Source organism: Lucilia sericata, unplaced genomic scaffold (assembly GCF_015586225.1).
Source record: "Lucilia sericata isolate MDLA Ls3-8-SP2 unplaced genomic scaffold, ASM1558622v1 Contig000846F_arrow, whole genome shotgun sequence".
In the NCBI taxonomy this organism is placed as follows: Eukaryota; Metazoa; Arthropoda; class Insecta; order Diptera; family Calliphoridae; genus Lucilia; species Lucilia sericata.
This window is the reverse complement of record NW_023994838.1, coordinates 162,464-188,896: the sequence shown is the minus strand read 5'-3', so window position 1 is coordinate 188,896 and position 26,433 is coordinate 162,464. Positions and strand designations below refer to the sequence as shown.

Genomic DNA, 26,433 nt, shown 5'->3' with positions numbered 1-26,433 from the left:
TTAGTTAGTTAGTTAGTTAGTTAGTTAGTTAGTTAGTTAGTTAGTTAGTTAGTTAGTTAGTTAGTTAGTTAGTTAGTTAGTTAGTTAGTTAGTTAGTAGTTAGTTAGTTAGTTAGTAGTTAGTTAGTTAGTTAGTTAGTTAGTTAGTTAGTTAGTTAGTTAGTTAGTAGTTAGTTAGTTAGTTAGTTAGTTAGTTAGTTAGTTAGTTAGTTAGTTAGTTAGTTAGTTAGTAGTTAGTTAGTTAGTTAGTTAGTTAGTTAGTTAGTTAGTTAGTTAGTTAGTTAGTTAGTTAGTTAGTTAGTTAGTTAGTTAGTTAGTTAGTTAGTTAGTTAGTAGTTAGTTAGTTAGTTAGTTAGTTAGTTAGTTAGTTAGTAGTTAGTTAGTTAGTTAGTTAGTTAGTTAGTTAGTTAGTTAGTTAGTTAGTTAGTTAGTTAGTTAGTTAGTTAGTTAGTAGTTAGTTAGTTAGTTAGTTAGTTAGTTAGTTAGTTAGTTAGTTAGTTAGTTAGTTAGTTAGTTAGTTAGTTAGTTAGTTAGTTAGTTAGTTAGTTAGTTAGTTAGTAGTTAGTTAGTTAGTTAGTTAGTTAGTTAGTTAGTTAGTTAGTTAGTTAGTTAGTTAGTTAGTTAGTTAGTTAGTTAGTTAGTTAGTTAGTTAGTTAGTTAGTTAGTTAGTTAGTTAGTTAGTTAGTTAGTAGTTAGTTAGTTAGTTAGTTAGTTAGTTAGTTAGTTAGTTAGTTAGTTAGTTAGTTAGTTAGTTAGTTAGTTAGTTAGTTAGTAGTTAGTTAGTTAGTTAGTTAGTTAGTTAGTTAGTTAGTAGTAGTTAGTTAGTTAGTTAGTTAGTTAGTAGTTAGTTAGTTAGTTAGTTAGTAGTTAGTTAGTTAGTTAGTTAGTTAGTTAGTTAGTTAGTTAGTTAGTTAGTTAGTTAGTTAGTTAGTTAGTTAGTTAGTTGGTTAGTTAGTTAGTTAAAGAACTCCCTTTATTATTGGATTTATTTAAATATCCTAATGGCTATAGTGTACAGTACCTTGAAATCGGTCTACACCGTCTACACCGCCCTAATTGTTGTTTTTGTTTCAGTTATTTTGATAAATCACCAAAAACATTAAACAAATGTTCTGTAATTTCATATAATTTCTTGTTATTGTTGCCTCTTTGTTTGTTTTAAAAATAATGATAGAGTACTAAGGTAAAGGGGCCTTTACTCGGAGGGAGTTATATTTAGAATAAGAAAGCGAAAGGGAGGTACCATAATAAGTATGTTTATTTTTATTATTATGGGGAATATATTTTTAAGTGTATGTGTAGGTATTATGATTATAAAATTTATTATAATATTGTTTTCAACACACTTCCATTACCATCGTCATCATCATCAACCATGAGCCACTGCCAGCCAGCAAACCAACAATGCCAGCATCTTTTTTTTAAAACTAAGCAACCAAGCCAACCAACCAACCATATATTCCAAACATTCAGCCAAGAAACGCAAGAATCCCATTTGGCATTGAACTTAGTTGAACGACAAAAAAAGTAGATATATATTTTTAAACACATTTAATATATTTTTTTTTTTTAAAGGAAATTAAAGAACCCACAATAAAACAACAAAAACAAAACAAAAGATTGCCAAAAGTAGGGCAAAAAACAATAATACTAAAACTACGGAAATTCTTTAAAATGATAAGGAAACACTTTATTCTAGACTTTAGTTCTATTTTACACCCAAAAAATTTCATTGACTTTAAAGAAAAAACTGTCAAAACTTTTGTTCAGTTTTATTTTCTTTATTTCCGTATTTAAACATTTAACAAACAATACAATTAGGGTTTTTTAGCAAAAAACAAAAAGTACATACACTGACAGTCCTTCCACCAATCCAACTTGGAGTGCATTTACATTTAAAATCTGTTTATAAATTTAATAACGAAGCATTATCCTTTTTAGGGAGTGTGTGTGTGTCTTATTGCCTGAAATGGTAGAAAAAATATGACAAAAGAAAATCCAGCACTTAAATCACATTCAAATGCAAATAAAGTTGATGACTATTTAAATTTTCATTTTATGCATACTTATACTCTTTTATATATGTACATACATATTTATATTTGATATATAATAGTGGAGCGATAAAAATTCGGATTTGTATGAAGGCCAAATTCTGAAAAAAAAGAGATCGTTTCGAATCTGCCTTCTGTGCAGCAGTTAAACACAAATGGATCTGATAATGGATAACATATATACTAGACTATTGATTAAACTATACTATAAACTAGATTTTAAACTAGAGTATAGACTAGATTATAGACTAGACTTTAGACCAGACTATAGACTATTCTAAATATAGAATGTACTAACTTTAGACTAGACTATATAATAGGCTACAGACTATGGACTAGAATATAGACTAGACTAAAGATTGGACTAAAGACTAGACTATAGACTAGACTATATACTAGACTATAGACTAGACTATAGACTAGACTATAGACTAGACTATAGACTAGACTGTATACTAGACTATAGACTAGACTATAGACTAGACTATATATTACACCATAGACTAGACAATAGACTAGACTGTATACTAGACTATAGACTAGACTATAGACTAGACTATATATTACACCATAGACTAGACTATAGACTAGACTATAGACTAGACTATAGACTAGACTATAGACTAGACTATAGATTAGACTATAGACTAGACTATAGACTAGACTATAGACTAGACTATAGACTAGACTATAGACTAGACTATAGACTAGACTATAGACTAGACTATAGACTAAACTATAGACTAGACTATAGATTACACCATAGACTAGACTATAGACTAGATTATAGACTAAACTATAGACTAGACTAGACTACAGACTAGACTACAGATTAGACTACAGACTATACTATAAACTAGACTATAGACTAAACTATACACTAGACTATAGACTAGACTACTATAGACTAGACTATAGACTAGACTATAGACTAGACTATAGACTAGACTATAGACTAGACTATAGACTAGACTATAGACCAGACTATAGACTAGACTATATACTAGACTATATTCTAGACTACATACTAGACTATAGGCTATACTTTTGACTAGACTGTAGACTAGACTATAGACTAGACTATAGACTAGACTATAGACTAGACTATAGACTAGACTAGACTATAGACTAGACTATAGACTAGACTATAGACTAGACTATAGACTAGACTATAGACTAGACTATAGACTAGACTATAGACTAGACTAGACTAGACTATAGACTAGACTATAGACTAGACTATAGACTAGACTATAGACTAGACTATAGACTAGACTATAGACTAGACTATAGACTAGACTATAGACTAGACTATAGACTAGACTATAGTCTATACTATAGACTATAGACTAGACTATAGATACTATAGACTAGACTATAGACTAGACTATAGACTAGACTATAGACTAGACTATAGACTAGACTATAGACTAGACTATAGACTAGACTATAGACTAGACTATAGACTAGACTATAGACTAGACTATAGACTAGACTATAGACTAGACTATAGACTAGACTATAGACTAGACTATAGACTAGACTATAGACTAGACTATAGACTAGACTATAGACTATAGAGGCTATAAGACATCAGTAGATCCCTTTATAAGTTTTGATTAGATTTTGCCCATCCTAAAACCACTGTGATGAAAATATGCCTTAAATGTTTGTGCATATTTAGTTAAGTGTACTTTGTCTATGCTTTTTAGCAAATGGCTATAAAGTGTTTATTCCAGTTAAACATACAATTGTGGGTGTACGACCATGCTAATATGGGTGAGTGAGGCGTGGAATATAAGTGTGTATCGGTCACAAATACATACATACACAAATATATATACAATGATTTGTTTAACAAAACTATACAATATGCATCAGATTGTGTTTTTCCAAAAATTTGAACAGCAACAACAAAAGTACATATTACAAAAAGTGGCATAACTAATTCTTTATTCAAATAACACAAAAATACAATGTTTTTTTTTTACAAAACAAAAATTTCTTACTCTTCTTTATATTTAAATATTTATTTTTGTATAACGAAAGAAGAAAAAAACTTACAATGAAATGAATTGAAATTTCATGTTTTTCTTATATTTATTTTTTTTCTCGTATTTTTGCAGCGCTCCTTTAGTTGCGTCATGGTATGAAGGAACCGACGACTAACAACTTGGACGATATTGTAAGTACCAGATTGTTATTTTTTCTTCTTATATTTTTTTTTGTTCTAATAAATATGTAAATTTTCAAATTCTAATTTGAGAGGGGTAATAAAATTGTTGATTTTAATATTAAATTTTCTTTAAATTTTTATTTAATAATATAGAAGGATTTAAAAGATATATTTTCATTTATATAAAGGAATTAGGAGAACTTTTAAAGTAATTATTTAAAGTGTATAAAAATGTCAATGTTATTTTTAAGTGCTTTAAAGAAATTTTAGGTATTTCAACTTAAAATAATGTTTTGGTTTACAGGATATTCTCCCCTAAAAGTTGTTATACCCTACATTTTATTTTGCATTTGCACCTGAATATATAAGACCAACTTGTAAATTGTGGAATTATAGTTCATATCGATTTTTAATACCAAACAAAACTGATTAATGAACAATATTGTTAGAAAGTTTCCGATGCTTTCATTTGTACCCAATCGTGATTTCAACAAACAGACGGACGGATCTGCAAAAAACGTCTTAGAATCTTAAAAGAACTCAGAAGCTTTGAAGCAAATCTTTATATTGATACTAAAACTACATATATGTACTAATTGCTATACACGAACCTTAGTATTTGTTTTATGGAAGGTACTTTTCCCACCATCCATATTTTCATATGTATTTCAATGCTTTCCAGATATTCTTATTTTTGTATTGAATTCATATGGGAGGTGTCACGCCCCTTTTTTATAATCCACCAATTTATTACCCAAATATTTACGTAGATGTCTAAGTGGTGTGTGCAAGATTTTAAGATTCTAGCTCACATATACGAACTTTTGTATTTAATTCATTTGGGAGGTGCCACGCCTCCTATTGCCTATCAGCCAATATATTACCCAAATATTTAAATATTGTTTCTCAGCTATATGAATGTTTGTATTTAATTCATATGGGAGGTGCCACGCCCCTTTTTTATAATCCGCTAATTTATTACCCAAATATTTACGTAGATGTCCTAGTGGTGTGTACAAAATTTTAAGATTCTAGCTCCCATAGTTTCTCAGCTATACGAATTTTTCTATTTAATTCATATGGAAGGTGCCACGCCCCTTATTTCTAATCCGCCAATTTATTACCCAAATATTTACATAAATGTCAAAGTTGTTTGTGCCAGATTTTCAGATTCTAGCTCCCATAGTTTCTCAGCTATACTAATTTTTGAATTTAATTCATATGGGAGGTGCCACGCCTACTATTTCTAAACCGCCAATTTATTACCCAAATATTTACATTAATGTCAAAGTTGTTTGGGCAAGATTTTAAGATTCTAGCTTCAATAGTTTTTCAGCTATACGAATTTTTGTATTTAATTCGTATGGGAGGTGCCACGCCCCCTATTGCTAGTCCAGCCTCTTTTCTACAAATTGTTTATATGGTTTTCAATGTTTCCCGTGTAAAATTTGAGGATTCTCTCTTTAATGATTTCAAAGATGTACGAAATTTTATATTTAACAAATATCGTAGATGCCACGCCCCCTATCGCTAGTCCGCATGAATTTTTTTAATAGCCAGTCCATCCTATTTTGTTCACAAACGTTCATATAAATGTCAAAGTTATCCATACACATTTTCTGGACTCAAGCTGTTGTAATTTCTGAGCTATGCGACTTTTAATACTTATTTTGGGCGTGGCATTACGCCCACTTGAAAGTTCAAAACAAATTATAGCTTATTGTTCCTTCATTATCCAGCCAAACGAAGCAACCTTAAGAAAAACAATTTACCATAAATCTAATAAAGAAGTAAATAGTTTTATTGTCTAAACATTGCACCATTATTGACTTGGTGCAGCGTATTTTAAGTTCGTATATGACCGACTACAAATGTACTTTACTATATCATTTTTCATATAATTTTTCATTTTATTTATTTTATTTTATTTTACTTGACATTTTATGACCCACAAAAATAGTACATAAATGTAAAATTTACCATATAAAGAGCACCCTTTTTATTAAGTGTGTACTTTAGGAAGGCATTTATAGGTAAAAATTTATAGTTTTAGGGTTATTGCGAAAAGTTTTAAACAAAAGTCTCATTTTATATATAAATCTTATCAAAATAGTTTGTTAGATTCCTAAGATAAATGTCAGACAACAAGAACCTTTACAACATCAAGTTTTCATTTTAAAGATAATCAAGAGTTCAAGATGAATTTCTAGACTTCATCAAAGTGGCAAAGTTTTACTTACAGCTTTTTAATGGAATCTAACACTAAGTATTATAAACGATCAGCAGTTATGATCAGTTCGCTGCAACCTATTCAAAGTCGTCTTACTATAATATTAAAAGAGCTAGAGCCAAACTGTATTGAAACAACCTCAAATTCACTCATATGTGTCAATTGTTCTAGTATTACTTATTATAGCCTGATTGGTAATGTGTGTGTGGGCATTTGTATTTGTACAATGTACATATGTGTATAAGGATGTTGTAATGTAAATTTTGTACATGCCACATGTGTTGCATTCCTTAACAATGTGTAATAAAAGTATCCTTTTATATATAAACAGTCTTATATATTTGTCATAAAACTAAAATATTCTTACTAACAGCTTTTGGTATAAATAGGTAGTCATGTACATATGTAGATACATATGTAAGTATATTCATAAGTATACATGATTTAAAGCTGTAATGGGCACACACAATCCATTAAATCATGGTGTAAAGCTGTACAAAATTAATTTATTTTTAAGTGTGTTTTAAGAAATTTTCATAACAAGCTTTTAAAGAAACCAAACATCTAATTTCTAACAATTTCAAAGTTTTAGATTCTCATATAGAATATTTGTTTATGCACTTGTACATAGGATTTTAATGACTGACCTTTATTGATCTAAAGAAAAGTAGTTATTTTAAAATATAAATGTAAGAAATGATAAAATTGCATTAAATATAACATGCAGGGAAGGATCGCCTTAAGAGAATGCTTGTATTTAATATAACTGGCCAAAAAAAGGCCAAAAATAAAACCCTTGTATACCAGTATTTCTCAAAGTCATGCACTTTTTATGGGCTCCAAAAGATTTGGGGACTCGGTGTTATTTCTGCTAGAAAGTTCGGAATTTTGCAAACCGTTCGGAATTTTGATCTAATCTCTGAGACAAAGTTGTAGCACTTGTAAAGAACAAAAATTGTCAAAAAAACTTCATCTTTTTCAATTCAAGTGGAAAGTTTTACATTGTAAAATTGCACAGATTTTATTGAGAACACCTGTACGTATACGTGTTACTGATTTATTGATATAACAAATATTAAGTATACGCCTAATTCAGAGAAGCACTTGAAATATTTTTTAGGGTAACATATGGTAGACCATATGATACCCTACACCAGTGATTATTGTTAAAAATGTGAAATAATTTCTTAATAATTTAGATTTTTACTTTAATTCAGAAATAATTTTAACAATTTGTTGAGAAAAACAGAGATTTTCTAAAAGAGGGGTTATATGGGAGCATGGGGTTAATATGGTTCTATCCTTAATAAGAACATGTTCCACATTTCATCAAATTATCTTGAAAATTGGGACCTGTAGCGTGCGTTCAAGGTTTACATGGACAGACAGACGGACATAGCTAAATCGATTCCGAAAGTGATTCTGAGCCTATTCGTATACATTAAGGTGATTGTAGGACCAATATTTTTGGGTGTTACGAACACTATAATTTAGTTCTTTAAATTTTTTTTTGAGATTTTTATGTTCTTCATGGCAAGATCTACAACTTTGCGTCAGAGATTTAGTTCTTTAAAGTTTTTTGCGATTTTGATCTTGACAAGAGCTACAACTCTGTTTCAGAGAGTAAATCAAAATTTCGAACGGTATGCAAGATATAAGCCTGGAAAAATTATCACTTTTTTTTGCAAAACTTACACCAAGGTGCAAATAAAAAAAGTACATGACTTGAAGATACGGGTCTTCCTATTTCGGTATTTTATCACGTAGTCGTATCTATGGAATAGTCAGTAGACTGGTCCACTCGTTGGATCAATGATTATTCTATTTATTATTTCATTGACTGGTCCTATCTATGTCTATGTTCTAGAAAAAAGGACTGGTATTGTTTAAGCAATAGACTAGTTAATAAACTAGTATATAGTCTAGAAAATAGATATCTTCATAGACTAGTCCATAGACTAAGTGGTGGCTATAGCATATCAGTAGACTGGTCCATTCGTTGGAACAATGATGATTCTATTTATTATTAATTATTTATTATTCTATAATGGACTAGTCTATGAACAGTTCTATTTACTATGCAATAGACCAGTTAATAAAGTAGACAATAGACATGTTTATAGACTAGAAAATAGACCTCTTCATAGACTAGTCTGTCTACTAGTGCATAGACTACGGTGCAGGCTAATCAATAAACTAGTTAATAGGATAGTTAATAGACTATTGACTAGACGATTATAAAACAAGTCAGAGAACTAGTTAATTGAACGATCCATAGACTTCTCAAATGAATCAAAGCTAATCCATATACTAATCAATAGACTAAACATTAACCCAATCTTTAGGTACCAGTTCATAGAACAGTTAATAGTCTAGTACATAGAATATTAACTGGTCTGTTGTCTAGACTACTCAATATACTAATTCATACGCTAATCCTTACATTAGTTTATAACACAGAGGGAAAAGGAAATATACACTCCTGCTACCAAATTGACATCAAATAGTTTATAATTTTTCAATAACATCCGTTGTCAAAGTATATACATACGTACGACAACACTATGTAATGTTGACAACGCAAATTGTTGTCAACATTACATAGTGTTGTCGTATATACTTTGACAGCGGATGGTATTGAAAAATTATAAACAGTTTGGTGTCAATTTGGTACCAGGAGTGTATATTTTTTTTTCCCTCTGTTTAGGTAATAGACTAGTTAATAGACGAAATAGCATAAAAGTAATTGATATGATTTTTTAAATCATAATTCTGTTTATGCAATAAAAGTGTCTGGAATTTTAAATAATAATTTTACTACTTAAACCTTCTTAATTTTATATACTTACAAAAAATTGTATAAAATAGTAGTTTAATTTAAAAACTTACACCAGACGCATATAATTGTAGAAAAAATTTGCTTATAAATTACTAAAAATATTATAAAAAGCTTAAAAAATTCATAATAAATACTCCTACCCCAACAATTTATTATCAAAATGTTATTATTATATTTTTGGTTAAAGTTCCTTTTCAGGACATAACATCTTCAAATAAAGACAGAAAACCTTTTTTCTTAACCTTATTTTGTTTTAAATATACAAATATGCAGACATCCCCTTAAACACACACGTAATTTGTATGTTTTTTTTATACATTTCATGACAACCCAAAAATAATTATATCTAATGTATGTATGTTTTTGTAAGAAGTAAAAAATGTTAAATGAAATAAAATTCAACCAAAAGAAAGTAAAATGAAAACAATTTAAATAAAAGCCTTCAATGAATCTTCTGGCATACATACTTTAAACAAATACACAAATAAAATATTCACCCTTAACATACAAACATGTATAAGGCATACAATGGTACAAAATTTTACAGAAAACTGCAATTAAACTTCTTTGGGGGGAAATAATTGGTACCAAAAAATTGCTAAAACAAAATAAAAATATCTTAATTTAGATTACAGTTTTACAGGATTTTTATAAATACTTAACCTATAATTTGTTACAAATAGTACCGAATGTTACATATTTGGTACTTTTTACCCTACTATAACTAGTACCTATAAAAAGGAACTTCACCGTGTTAGAACGAAAAAGGGAAAGTGCTTTAAAGTGTGTGGGTGTGGGTGCTTAAACTAGAAAAAGTGAAATTTATTATCTTCACATACTATAGCAATTAAAGTCTGCAATGTATTTTTGTATCTATGAATGTGTGTATGTGTCCTAGTATTAAAAACAAAAATAACAAACGGAAAGAGATATATTTATTTATAAACAACAAACAAACAATCATAGGGGCATGCACTTGTACTCACAGATACTAACATTCATATGAATAAATTCTAACACCCTGAAGACCCTGGTACTAAAGTCGTCTTAACCACTAGTTACCTAAAAAACAACTGGAAAGGCTTTAAGTCCAGAATGTAATGCTTCTGTGAAATCCATTATTTTCATAACAGGATCAGAACTGAAAAAATGCGGGTACCGTAAGCAATTATTGGGTCCAGTTCTGACACCAGTTCTTTTACGGATAGTAATCTCTGATCGTCCATCAATAATATACATTTTATATATTCATGAATTAGACTATAGTCCAGAATTTAGCCTAGACTATAGTCCAGACTTTAGCCTAGACTATAGTTCCGACCTTAGACTAGACTATAGACTAGACTATAGACTGGACTATAGACTGAACTATAGACTAGACTATAGACTAGACTATAGACTAGACTATAGACTAGACTATAGACTAGACTATAGACTAGACTATAGACTAGACTATAGACTAGACTATAGACTAGACTATAGACTAGACTATAGACTAGACTATAGACTAGACTATAGACTAGACTATAGACTAGACTATAGACTAGACTATAGACTAGACTATAGACTAGACTATAGACTAGATTATAGACTAGACTATAGACTAGATTATAGACTAGACTATAGACTAGACTACAGACTAGAATATAGACTAGACTACAGACTAGACTATAGACTAGACTACAGACTAGAATATAGACTAGACTACAGACTAGACTATAGACTAGACTATAGACTAGACTATAGACTAGACTATAGACTATACTATAGACTATACTATAGACTAGACTATAGACTAGACTATAGACTAGACTATAGACTAGACTATAGACTAGACTATAGACTAGACTATAGACTAGACTATAGACTAGACTATAGACTAGACTATAGACTAGACTATAGACTAGACTATAGACTAGACTATAGACTAGACTATAGACTAGACTATAGACTAGACTAGACCATAGACTAGACTATAGACTGGACTATATACTAGACTATAGACTAGACTATAGACTAGACTATAGACTAAACTATAGACTAGACTATAGACTAGACTATAGACTAGACTACAGACTAGACTATAGACTAAACTATAGACTAGACTATAGACTAGACTACAGACTAGACTACAGACTAGACTATAGGCTAGACTATAGACTAGACTATAGACTAAACTATAGACTAGACTATAGACTAGACTATAGACTAGACTATAGACTAGACTATAGACTAGACCATAGACTAGACTATAGACTAGACTATAGACTAGACTATAGACTAGACTATAGACCAGACTATAGACTATAGACTAGACTATAGACTAGACTATAGACTAGACTATAGACTAGACTGTAGACTAGACTATAGACTAGACTATAGACTAGACTATAGACCAGACTATAGACTAGACTATAGACTAGACTGTAGACTAGACTATAGACTAGACTATAGACTAGAATATAGACTAGACTATAGACTAGACTATAGACTAGACTATAGACTAGACTATAGACTAGACTATAGACTAGACTATAGACTAGACTATAGACTAGACTAGACTATAGACTAGACTATAGACTAGACTAGACTATAGACTAGACTATAGACTAGACTATAGACTAGACTATAGACTAGACTATAGACTAGACTATAGACTAGACTATAGACTAGACTATAGACTAGACTATAGACTAGACTATAGACTAGACTATAGACTAGACTATAGACTAGACTATAGACTAGACTATAGACTAGACTATAGACTAGACTATAGACTAGACTATAGACTAGACTATAGACTAGACTATAGACTAGACTATAGACTAGACTATAGACTAGACTATAGACTAGACTATAGACTAGACTATAGACTAGACTATAGACTAGACTATAGACTAGACTATAGACTAGACTATAGACTAGACTATAGACTAGACTATAGACTAGACTATAGACTAGACTATAGACTAGACTATAGACTAGACTATAGACTAGACTATAGACTAGACTATAGACTAGACTATAGACTAGACTATAGACTAGACTATAGACTAGACTATAGACTAGACTATAGACTAGACTATAGACTAGACTATAGACTAGACTATAGACTAGACTATAGACTAGACTATACACTAGACTAGACTATAGACTATAGACTAGACTAGACTAGACTATAGACTAGACTATAGACTAGACGTATAGACTAGACTATAGACTAGACTATAGACTAGACTATAGACTAGACTATAGACTAGACTATAGACTAGACTTAGACGACTATAGACTATAGACTAGACTATAGACTAGACTATAGACTAGACTATAGACTAGACTATAGACTAGACTATAGACTAGACTATAGACTAGACTATAGACTAGACTATAGACTAGACTATAGACTAGACTATAGACTAGACTATAGACTAGACTAATATAGACTAGACTATAGACTAGACTATAGACTAGACTATAGACTAGACTATAGACTAGACTATAGACTAGACTAGACTAGACTATACTTAGACTAGACTATAGACTAGACTATAGACTAGACTATAGACTAGACTTAGACTAGACTATAGACTAGACTATAGACTAGACTATAGACTAGACTATAGACTAGACTATAGACTTAGACTATAGACTAGACTATAGACTAGGACTATAGACTAGTACTATAGTCTAGACTATAGACTAGACTATAGACTAGACTATAGACTAGATCTATATAGTACTAGACTATAGACTAGACTATAGACTAGACTATAGACTAGACTGTAGACTGGACTATAGACTAGACTATAGACTAGACTATAGACTAGACTGTAGACTGGACTATAGACTAGACTATAGACTAGACTATAGACTAGACTATAGACTAGACTATAGACTAGACTATAGACTAGACTATAGACTAGACTATAGACTAGACTATAGAGTAGACTATAGACTAGACTATAGACTAGACTATAGACTAGACTATAGACTAGACTATAGACTAGACTATAGACTAGACTATAGACTAGACTATAGACTAGACTATAGACTAGACTATAGACTAGACTATAGACTAGACTATAGACTAGACTATAGACTAGACTATAGAATAGACTGTAGACTGGACTATAGACTAGACTATAGACTAGACTATAGACTAGACTATAGACTAGACTATAGACTAGACTATAGACTAGACTATAGACTAGTCTATAGTCTAGACTATAGACTAGACTATAGACTAGACTATAGACTAGTCTATAGTCTAGACTATAGACTAGACTATAGACTAGACTATAGACTAGACTATAGACTAGACTATAGACTAGTCTATAGTCTAGACTATAGACTAGACTATAGACTAGACTATAGACTAGTCTATAGTCTAGACTATAGACTAGACTATAGACTAGACTATAGACTAGACTATAGACTAGACTATAGACTAGACTATAGACTAGACTATAGACTAGACTATAGACTAGACTATAGACTAGACTATAGACTAGACTATAGACTAGACTATAGACTAGACTATAGACTAGACTATAGACTAGACTATAGACTAGACTATAGACTAGACTATAGACTAGACTATAGACTAGACTATAGACTAGACTATAGACTAGACTATAGACTAGACTATAGACTAGACTATAGACTAGACTATAGACTAGACTATAGACTAGACTATAGACTAGACTATAGACTAGACTATAGACTAGACTATAGACTAGACTATAGACTAGACTATAGACTAGACTATAGACTAGACTATAGACTAGACTATAGACTAGACTATAGACTAGACTATAGACTAGACTATAGACTAGACTATAGACTAGACTATAGACTAGACTATAGACTAGACTATAGACTAGGCTATAGACTAGACTATAGACTAGACTATAGACTAGGCTATAGACTAGACTATAGACTAGACTATAGACTAGACTATAGACTAGACTATAGACTAGACTATAGACTAGACTATAGACTAGACTATAGACTAGACTATAGACTAGACTATAGACTAGACTATAGACTAGACTATAGACTAGACTATAGACTAGACTATAGACTAGACTATAGACTAGACTATAGACTAGACTATAGACTAGACTATAGACTAGACTATAGACTAGACTATAGACTAGACTATAGACTAGACTATAGACTAGACTATAGACTAGACTATAGACTAGACTATAGACTAGACTATAGACTAGACTATAGACTAGACTATAGACTAGACTATAGACTAGACTAGACTAGACTAGACTAGACTATAGACTAGACTATAGACTAGACTATAGACTAGACTATAGACTAGACTATAGACTAGACTATAGACTAGACTATAGACTAGACTATAGACTAGACTATAGACTAGACTATAGACTAGACTATAGACAGACTATAGACTAGACTATAGACTAGACTATAGACTAGACTATAGACTAGACTATAGACTAGACTATAGACTAGACTATAGACTAGACTATAGACTAGACTATAGACTAGACTATAGACTAGACTATAGACTAGACTATAGACTAGACTATAGACTAGACTATAGACTAGACTATAGACTAGACTATAGACTAGACTATAGACTAGACTATAGACTAGACTATAGACTAGACTATAGACTAGACTATAGACTAGACTATAGACTAGACTATAGACTAGACTATAGACTAGACTATAGACTAGACTATAGACTAGACTATAGACTAGACTATAGACTAGACTATAGGACTAGACTATAGACTAGACTATAGACTAGACTATAGACTAGACTATAGACTAGACTATAGACTAGACTATAGACTAGACTATAGACTAGACTATAGACTAGACTATAGACTAGACTATAAAAAATGTTTTTCCACCTTCCTATCAAATGCCCTGCGCAAGCCGCCAATAGAAAAAGTCCTTGACAACTACACTATATACATCCTTGGTGAGTTATCTTAGTTTAGTCTTAATGACGTACCGAAATATCGCATAGCTACAATTTGGATCCAATACTAAAAATCTAACGAGTAGTGGGGTCTTTTCCATTCATTGCTGTAAGCAACCTTTCTAAGAGAATTTTACTGACTTTTGATAAACTTTAAATAACTTTTGTTTTGTTATTAATATGCAAATATCTTGCACAATCTTTCAAACGCAGAATCAGTAGCCCTATTTTAGGATGTCTGGTAGATAGATTTTCTACCACCATGCAAACAATGCCTAACTTTAAATCTGCAAGGTCTCAATCCAAGTTAAAGTCTACATAAACACAAATATTTTCATTATTTCAACAAAAATAACCAGCAACCCGAATTAAAATAACTAACTCTTTGCGAAAACAACAATAACAACAGTGATGACTACAACTATTGCTACTTCAGAAAAATGCTACAACAATAATAATAGCAACAGAAACAGCCTGTGACACACATACACACATTGTTGACATAAATTGGGTTGTCTACATGAGTTTGTCTGTCTGTACGTACAAAAAAAAGTCATACATATACAAACAACGAAATGTTGCTTAAAAAACACAGAGATACAAATGTTGTTCGTATAAAGAGGTTCATTCACTCATTCATTTGTAGAAGTAAGTATTCATACGCATACATAACTGTAGGTGTTAGGATGGTCCCAGTTGATAAGATAGTACCTACTAGGTAAGGATTTGTTCTTCTAATAATCTTTGCTTGCTAGGAAGTTGTTAAAGTTTTAAAAGAGTGTTTCATATTTTAAATTTTTTTGAAAAGATCTTTCAATAAATTATAAAAATAAGTCCTGTGGAACTTTTATATGTAGAACTTTTTTAATTTCATATGAGAAATTCTTTTGTGTGAACCCGCCTATTATATGGATGAGCAAATATAAATTTACATTTATTCATATTCGCTGGGTCTTAAATTAGTTAAACAAGCAAATTATAATATTGCCAGATAGTTGAAATACTTAGTTATGACAGATTGCTTTTAAACACATAAACAAATATTGGTTCAAAAACTATTGCAGATTATCTATATATATAAAAATGAAAGTGTGTTTGTATGTATGTATGTTTGTTTGTTTGTGCTTTATAGACTGCTAAACGGCCTTCCTGTATGTCTGGAAGGAACTATAGGCTACTTTTTATGTTAAAATTTCATGTGGGCGACGTGCCACGCCCATATTAAGAAAATATTAAATTAGTATATCTGAGATAATATAATAGTTAGAGTCTTCAAATTTTGTCGGAGCAACTTTAGTATCAATATAATTATTTAAGACAAAAAGTGGGCGGATTAGCATTGGGGGGCGTGGCACCTCCCATATAAATTAAATACAAAAATTCGTTTATCTTGGAAACTATTAGAATATTAAAAATTTCCACGAGTAACTTTAACATCCATGTAAACATTTTGGGAAATAAATTGGCGGACTACCCATGAGGGGAGCAGCTCCCATATTAATAAAATACAAAAATTGGTATATCTGGGAAACTAATAGAACTAAATTCTGTAAAATTTGCACTAAGAACATAAATATTCATCTGAACATTTTGGAGAAAAAAGAGCGGACTTTCGTCATGGGGAGCTTGGAGCCCCCATATAAATTAAATAGGAAAATTATTATATCTGAGAAACTATTAGAGCTACAATCTTCAAATGTTAATTGAAGAACTTTGACATTAATGTGAGCATTTAGAGAATAACGGGCGGACTTTAGTGGGGTCTTGGCACCCCCTATATGAATTAAATACAAAATTTAAATTTGTATTTTTTAATTTGATCTCAATGGAATGTTTACAATTTCTATGAGTATTTTTGTAAATATTTGTATACTTCTTCTATCATAAGGACGCAAATATATACATGTGAGTGTGGGTGTAATTATACATACATGCATACACACATAGAATTTTAGTAATAAATACATATTCAGTCTTTTTTTCAATTTGTATGGCGGCGCAAAACTGCTGATTGTGCAGTTGAATAACGGGGTTTTTGATTTTAACTACTTCTAGACATTTGGGTATCCAAGAAATTGTCATTTATTGAGACTCGGAAATTTGTATATTAGTATGTTTTATGTGTGTTTCGTTTCCACCCCTTTTACACACCACAAATAAATTGTGAAATTTTTGACACTTTCGTTAATATTATTTATCTCGCAGTATTAACATCCCATTAATAATTCATAGTGATGAGAACTACAGGGAAATGTCAATGCATATAAAATCATATTTATGTATAATTAAGCTCACAGTAGACTAGACCAGGTCCTTGATCTAGTAACTTCATACAATAATGTAAAATCTATCTATATCCGTCATAACTCTTTCAGGTAGAACAAGACATATCCTCTACTGGTTTTGCTTTCGAACGGGATCGTTGATTCTTCTCTGGTAGACTTCAGAAGGACGTTTAGGGAGACTACTTAAGGTGACGTATTTTTATCTCAAAAGTTGGCAGCGGATCTTAAGATCACTAAATCATAAATACAAGATTCCCCAGTTTTCCCTATGTCATATAATGGAACAATCGATGAATTATAGTCTAATGTTAAGAAACACAGTTGTCTAGAGATAGTTCTTTAAAATTTTCCATTCAATGTTATAATTTCTGCAATAACATCGCTCCTAAAATATCTAAAGTGTTCCAGCATTTCATTTGACTTCAGCGCTTGCTCTACATATGACTCTCTTCGGAAAATATATTAATCTCTTTTAGCATCTTTGCAATCCAATACATTTTGATATCACGAATCTGTTGTTGAGGTTAGGAAGACCATAGTTTATTTAGATAGTTCCTCAGACCTATTTGTCTCACATTTTATGACCCTCTATATAACAGCAGACTCCCGCAGGGGTTTGCTGTAATGTTCCGCCTAACCATGATCAAGATCGTTTTTCAATTTCTCGCAATTAACGATAATTTTTAATTATAATTTACCGGTCACATCTGGTTTTTGTGCAGTATGTCCAGTATTCATTGTTTGACGCATCCTGTAACTCGCTTTGATCAAGAGAAGATCCGACCGGCTTTGAGTACCTGATCATATGCGTTGGGATCGTAGAAATCTTCAGTAATATTTCTTTGGCTCATGGGTATACTTGAAAGCATGATGCAGGGCAAGTATGTTGATTTAGTGCCATATATATATGTCCTGTAACCAGCTTTGATCACGAGAAGATCCCCTCGGCTATGAGTACCAGATATCTGATATCTTAGATGCGTTGTAGGTTTAGTAAAATTTCTAAAGCTTTGGCTTATGGTTAGTTTAAGAACTGATATATTTTGTGCCATATACCCATGTATGTCCTATAACCGGCTTTGATCACGAAAAGATCTGCTCGGTTGTGTCCAGTAATGTTTCTAAAGCTTTGGCTTATTGGCATACTTACTCGCAAGATGTAGCGAGAGAATGTTGGTTTAAGGACTGATATATCCAGTTCCATATATAAATGTATGTCTGGATTCTGCTCCGATGCCATCTCAATAGTAGTCACTGGGTGATGTGAGAGAGCAACTTATGCGTTGGGTATCTTGGGGAGTTGTCAGCTTGACTTTCGATGGTTGTCTAACATTCCGTTTATCGTTCTTTATGATTTGAGAATGGAACTGGTAAAATATGGGGAAACTCTTCTTGTTCGATGGGAGACTTCTTAGTACTGATGCTGCTCGGTGTTGTTGCCATCTCAATAGGATGCATATACTACATAGATGATACATGGTACTCGACTCGATCGGGGCAATTATTGGGTTCGTTCGACTTTGGAAATTTCTATATCCTGTGTCACACCATCTTGACATTCAAGTGGATTTCTGATCTATTGGTGGGATATTTCGGTTTACCAAATATGTCTCTAGGTGCTGTTGCCGAATCAACAACAGAGCCTTGAGATGTGGTTGCGCCACATACAGGATGAGAAATCTGTCTAAGCGGATTATTCGAACACAACTTTTAGTTTCGTTAATGTTTCTGATCAAGAATTAAGACTAGGTATGCTCGAGTTGTTTTGTGAAAATACAGGTTTCTATATTAGTTGGGTTGATGTTCTATCCCTTTAGTTGAGCCCAGCCGAAAGCTGTTTTTAACAAAGAATTTTAAATAAAGTGTCAGAAAGAGAAGCTGTAAGTAATGTCCAACTTTCAACTATCTATGGAAACTACAAAAACCCTCTGCCCTACGATCACTAGAGAACTTATTTCTTGTTCCAAACAAATGGGACATTCCTAATAAGTACAAGTATATACCAATTTTTTCCTTTTATTTCAGTTCAATGTCAATTGTATTTATAAATTAATTTTGCAAACAAACAAGTAACAAGTACATACAATTACAAATATATACACACTCCATCACATATATACTATATACTATATACAAACGTTCATAAAACAGAACGTTAAAAGCTCAATGGCGCAGAACAGTATGCAACAGTAAATGCAAAATTATTGCAACACAAACAACAACAGCAAAAGGGGCCAAATATGTAACAAAAGCAGGATTCAAACAGCTTAACTTTGTACCAGAATAATGAAACTGCAATATTTTGTAATTCTTTTTCTCTCTTTCTTTCAACTTGTTCTTCCTTTTATAGTATGCAGCAGCAACTGTGGAACGGATATAAGGGAATTGGGAATTTACATTATTTAGGCACACATATACATATATGCAAGCAAATATGTATGAGACTGTAATTGCCGTTGTATGTATATGTACGTTGTAAATGCGTCTGTTAATTGGCTGAAAATATTGGTCCATCTATCATTTTGTAGCTTAAATAGAAAGAGATTTTCTGTAGACCAAAGTCTAGTTAGAAAATCTACAGATTTCAATTATGTGGGCTTTAAACATTATCATACATACAGACATACATGTATGTTTAGTAATCAACTGTAAATGTTTCTTTATTTTACCTCACCAAAGGCCAAAGGGCCATGGTAATGTCTCTAAAGCTATTACTGTTTAATAAGGATTTAATAATCTACATTTTCCAGAAGTCACAACAACAAAATTTATAGTTCAATTAAAGGTATTCTTTTGAAATAATACGTATGTAGCAACAATGTATATTTTTAGTATGAGAAATGGTTTATCAAGGATATTTGATTTATCAAGAATCTTGATTATGAAAATCTATTTTAAGGCAATCTGGTTCTTATTAAAAAATTTAATTAACCAATGGCTTATACTAAGTTCTTTAATGGTATTTAAATATGTTTATGAATAATTTTCCCAATTTGACATGCTCGCTGACCCATTACTAATACTCGTCTATGTTTCCCTAAAACCATAGGCACATACATATCAAGGTATTGGAATTCACCAAGTTAACAGGGACATGTTGAGGGAAAGAAGTATCAGCATAGTGTCTAGGAATCTATTATCAGGTGTGTTTTTTCTTAATTTTAGATTATATCAGTTGATGACAATAATTCACTTGAACCCAAAGAATCTGGTGAACTCATATATGATTGCATATTTGAGTCAGCAGACGAATTAAACTAGATTAAAGTATACTTTCCGTATACCGTATACTTTCGGCATATTTCTTTGATGATCTTTATGTTTTGATCTTTAATAGTTCAAGGGTTCTTAATCTCGACTTTGAATACAAATTTAAATTAATCGGATAAAATAAAGTTAAGAAGTAATCAAAAGTTACTGATCAAGACAAAGAATACGAATGCAAAACGGTTGGCAAAACTACACCAAATTGAAGAGAATTTAAGAGCTATTGATCTCAACATAATAGGTTTAATTACATGAAGTAGAGAAGAACTCGAGACCTCTTGATCTTGGCTATGACTACTAATGTAAAGTCATCAAATAAACAACAATGAGATCAAGAAGAATTCTGTGGTTATATATCAAGGCTAAGAGTACGAATATAAAACAATCAAATCTGATTCCCTAAATCTCGACTGAGACTACGAATTCAAAAAGTTCTGTTTAACCAACTTTAATAAAACAAAAAAATAGTAGGAGCTATTGGTCTCAAAGTAATTGATAAAATTACATGAAGTCGAGATGAATTCGAGACCTCTTGAACTCGGCTATGACTACTAATGTAAAGTGACTACAATGAAGTCCATAAGAAATCCATGATTATTGATCGATTGCAAAACAATTAAGATAAATAAGGGATCTTTGGATCTCGGCTAAGAATACAAATGAAAATCGGTTGGTTAAAGTATAAAAATTCGAAGAAGAAAAATAAGCAGTCAAGCAGTATTCGGAAGTATCTGATTTCTGTCTATGGACTAGTCTATTTACCAGTCTACGGACTAGTCTATTGACTAGTCTATCTCCTAATCTATTGACTAGTCTATCTCCTAGTCTATTGACTAGTCTATGCACTAGTCTACTGACTAGTCTATGCACTAGTCTATTGACTAGTCTATGAACTAGTCTATTAAATACTCCATGCACTAGTCTATTGACTAGTCTATGGAATAGTATATTGACTAGTCTATGGACTAGGGTGTTGACTAGTCTATGCACTAGTCTATTGACTAGTCTATTAACTAGGCTATGGAATAGTCTATTGATCAGTCTATGGAATAGTCTATTGACTAGTCTGTGCAATAGTCTATGGACTAGTCTATGTACTAGTATACTGACTAGTCTATGGACTAGCCTATGCACTAGTCTATGGACTAGTCTATGCACTAGTCTACTGACTAGTCTACTGACTAGTCTACTGACTAGTCTATTGATTAGTCTATGAACTAGTCCATTGAGTAGTCTATGCACTAGTCTATGGACCAGTCTATGCACTAGTGTACTGAGTCTATGAACTAGTCTATTGAGTAGTCTATGTACTAGTCTACTGACTAGTCTATTGACTAGTCTATGAACTAGTCTATTGAGTAGGACTAGTATATTGACTAGTCTATGGACTAGTATATTGACTAGTCTATGGACTGGTCTTTTGACTAGTCTATGAACTAGTCTATTAACTAGTCTATTGACTAGTCTATGAACCAGTCTATTGATTAATCTTTTGACTGTACTAGTCTATGGACTAGTCTATGCACTAGTCTATGGAATAGTCTGTTGACTAGTATATGAACTAGTCTATTGACTAGTCTATAAACAAGTCTATGGACTAGTCTATTGACTAGTCTATAGACAAGTCTATTGTCTAGTCTATGCACTTGCCTATTGACTAATCTATGCACTAGTCTATTGGCTAGTCTATATACTTGTCTATTGACTAGTCTACGGAATAGTCTATTAAATAGTCTGTTGACTAGTCTATTAAATAGTCTGTTGACTAGTCTATGAACTAGTCTATGGACTGGTCTATTGACTAGTCTGTGCTTTAATCTATTGACTAGCCTATTGACTGGTCTATGGACTAGGCTATTAAATAGTCTGTAGACTATTCTATTGACTAGTATATGAACTAGTCTATAGACTAGTCTATTAACTAGCCTATATGACTAGTCGATGGACCTGTCTATTTACTAGTTTTGTACTAGTTTATGGTGTTATATATGGATTAGTCTATTAACTAGACTATTGACTAGTCTATGGTCCAGTGTATTGACTTGTATATTCACAAGTCTAGTCAACTTTTTAGTCTTTACTACACTTATGTATCTATTGGTAAGACTATGGACTTGTCTATGAACTCGTTTTAAGACTAGCATACAAACTGGAACAGTTCTTAACATCACTTTTAATAAGGATTATTTATAAAAGTAAGTTTCGACTATTTCCCTCGCCTAAACCCATATCATATTCGGATTTCTGTATTAAAGCTAAACTTTATATTCTTTCTTTGAAAAGAAAATCCAACCTTAAGTTAACTTTAATAAACTTGAATTAATTAGCACAATAAACTGTCAACAGTAACGTTGCCCACATAGTCAATACGAACACGTACATATCAATATTCCCCCAAAAAACATAGATCATTCTTGTACAAATATTTACTCTTACTTATGATTCTAATCGTCATCTGTGTATTACGTTTCCATGGAATTCTACATCTGCTGTTTTTTTATTTTTTTGTTATTTTCGTTATTTTTGTTTTGTTTTACGCTTCCCCTATTGACCTTAAAGTCAGATAAGAATTCAAGTGTCATATTTGGAATATTTTTGCAACAGCTACTACTTCACTACATCTCTGCTGTTTCCCCGTCCCAGTGCAAATTGTACATCTGTTTCCTTAACAAAAGAAAAATTAAAAATTTAAAACAGAAAAAAAAAATTATATTTAAATATTTATTTCCTTTCCTCTTGCATATTCTATTTGTTGGTTTACGGTTCACATTTTGTTTGACCACCGTATATGTTGGAGAGTGTTGGTATGACATTGCTTCTAGTCCAAGTATATGTTGGCAACAAACAACAAATTCACATTAGTAATAGTGTTGTTGTCCATTTGTTTATTTATTCGTTTGTTCATTTCAAATGTTTATGCCCTGCTGTTGCTGCTGACAAGGACCATGACTACAAAACGGCCAAACGAATGCCACATGGACTCGCGCTACTATTCACATCCTTTTGGGTGTTTTCTTTTTTTTTTTTTGCGCTTCCGCTTGTCTCATTGTGCTGTTTTTAACTTGATGTTATTTTTATGGCAAAACGTGTTCAATGCCATTTAGCCATTTGTTTTTTGTAAGACCATCATGAGCTTATGTTTTGTTGGTTTCTGTTCCTGTTAGCAAGTCCTGCTAACTATTCCTGTCATTATGGTTAATTGTTGTAGTTGCCGCTGTTTTAGGTTTATTGTCATTGTTATTGTTAAGTTGCTGTCATTAAGAGCAATAGCAAATACTTTCACACATTTTCTTAAATGTCATTCATATAAATTTCAATAAGATGTGTTGAAATCGTTTTATCTCTTTTAAGAAATAAGTAAAAAACAAAAACAAAAAAAAAGAGTTGTTTTCTTATTTCGTACAAATCAAACCTGGCAACTCTAGATGTTGAGAGTATTACGGTATGCCAGCAAAAACAACAGTATCATCTAAAAAGTAAACAAATAATTAAACCTCCTCCACCCCATTTTGCAGTGTTTTTGACTCTCCCAATTCTTCTTGCTTTCAAGAAGAAGTTTATAAAGAATGTAGGTTAGTTCATCATGCCAACAGGAGGCCATCATATGGTTGGCAGCGCGCGTGTCAACCTAAGGCACATTTTCATTGAGTTCTTTGTTCAATGAGACCAAACGTATTTATATATTTTTGGAGAGAAGTCGCTTTTAGGGAGTAGTTACCTCATTCACCATCAGTAATCTATTTGAGAGTCAATAACTCAGTTGTAATCGAAGTGAAAGTGACTGTTAAGGACATCTGACTTCTTATAAGACAAGAGATGTTAAATCTAGTTTCATATTCTGGTTGTAATCCTGAAATGTTCCTTGTTTAACTTGAAATTCCTAGTTTAACTAGTTCCTAGTTTAAATAAATTTAACTGTGACTTAGGGACCCATAAAAAAGAATTCAGATCCATTATGGACTGCTTCTGTCAAGTTATTGTAAAAATACCGGTATTCGAAATACCCTAGAGTTTGAAACTCATATGCTCGACCCAAGGTCTCTTATATACAATGTCAGGGTGAATATGTATTACGTCAGATCTGAAGAATTACACCTTTCAGCGGACCTGTTGTGCGCTCTTTTCATGGATAAATTTGGTGAAAAAACCTTATATAGAGAATTGTGAAAATATGTTCAGAAACTCAGTTAAAAGTTTACTGGACGTAGTTCTTTGGATCTTTACAATCAGTATTCCTAAGAACATTGTTGCATCCTTGATAATTGCATCCAATGTCAATGAAAGTTTGGCAATGACATAACAGAAATTTCAGCGTTTCACTGTCCCCTTCGCATTCTCTACATTCATAAAAGGTTTCTCGACCTGATCTCTTTGGGATTACTTCATGAGATTTTAGTGGCCCAATCTAATGTTTCATTGAAAGTAGGGGATACTCTTGTAGCGTCGAACAGTTCTTCAGTTTCTTCAGTTTAACTTCATCTAGCTTCATTCTCTTTATAATTATAAAGTTCGCTCTTTCATTGCCGTTTATATAAGAGAGACCTGGTACCCACACATGATGCAGATCTTACCACAAGTACAGTATTCGATTAAACTTATCAGCTGATATCGCTCTTTGTTGGCGGTATATTCAATCTATCCATTTTACACATTCTGTGATAGTACTGACTTTAACCGAGGATCCTTTTTTTCCTTGGACCAGTACTCAGGGGCAGTGCATAGTGCTGGAACTAGGAAAATATGTTGTAGGAGGGAGGATAGAGGGAGTAATGTTTGTGGACATTCGATTTAAACCTTTTCAAATCGAAAGTGGAGGGGAATACTTCTGCAGGAAGTTTGTTCCACATACGAATAGTGTGGCTGAAGAATGAATTTTCCCTATAATGTGCTGTGCGGTCCACTGGCCAATTGACCACAAATGGGTGTATTCTTGATGAGAGTCGTGGCTCGGTAACTCGGGAAAAAGTTACCTAATTTCAGAGGAACACATTCCATTATAGAATCGATAGAATAGTGAAATACAGCCCATGTTGCTTCGGTGGTCCTGTGAATCTATAGAGTTAGATACCCTACTGTCACTCTCTCTTGTACGCGGTCGAAAAGCTCCAAAATAGACTTCGAAGCTCCGGCCCATACGTGAGAGTTGTATTCCATTTTTGGTCGTTTATAACCGACCTGATTAGTAAGACAGGTTTCGGGTTGTTAATGTAAATACTCCAGACCCTTTTTGGTTTCCATTTTGGAGCCGTAAATGTAACAATAGATTCCCGCAGGGATTGCTCTTGCCCACGATCTCCTAACTGAGACCAATATTCCATACATCCCGATCACCAGACCCGTTTTATTTTCAAGTTTAGAGCCATCCGTGAGTTTAGAGATTCCCTTATTGATTGCCACTCCACACGATCCTCTATCTGGTTATTCGATCGGAGAGTTGTATTCCATTTTTGGTCGTTTTTAACCGACCTGATTAGTAAGACGGTTTTCGGGTTGTTAATGTAGATACCCAGACCCTTTTTGGTTTCCATTTTGGAGCCGTCAATATAACGATGGATTTCCTGATCCCCAGACTCGTTTTGTTTTCAAGTTTAGAGCCATCCGGGAATTTAGAGAAT

At 32.2% G+C, this 26,433-nt stretch overlaps 1 protein-coding gene across 1 annotated transcript in view; it reads left to right on the top strand.

The window, feature by feature from the left end:
• The first annotated feature begins 4,154 nt into the window (after positions 1-4,154).
• The window catches only part of LOC119608527 (apoptosis-stimulating of p53 protein 1), a 137,892-nt gene continuing 115,613 nt past the window's right edge, over positions 4,155-26,433 (top strand). Inside the window, exon 1 of the mRNA XM_037962979.1 lies at positions 4,155-4,238. Coding sequence (XP_037818907.1) covers positions 4,203-4,238 — 36 coding nt within the window. The 5' untranslated portion in view covers positions 4,155-4,202. The remainder of the gene's footprint in view (positions 4,239-26,433) is intronic.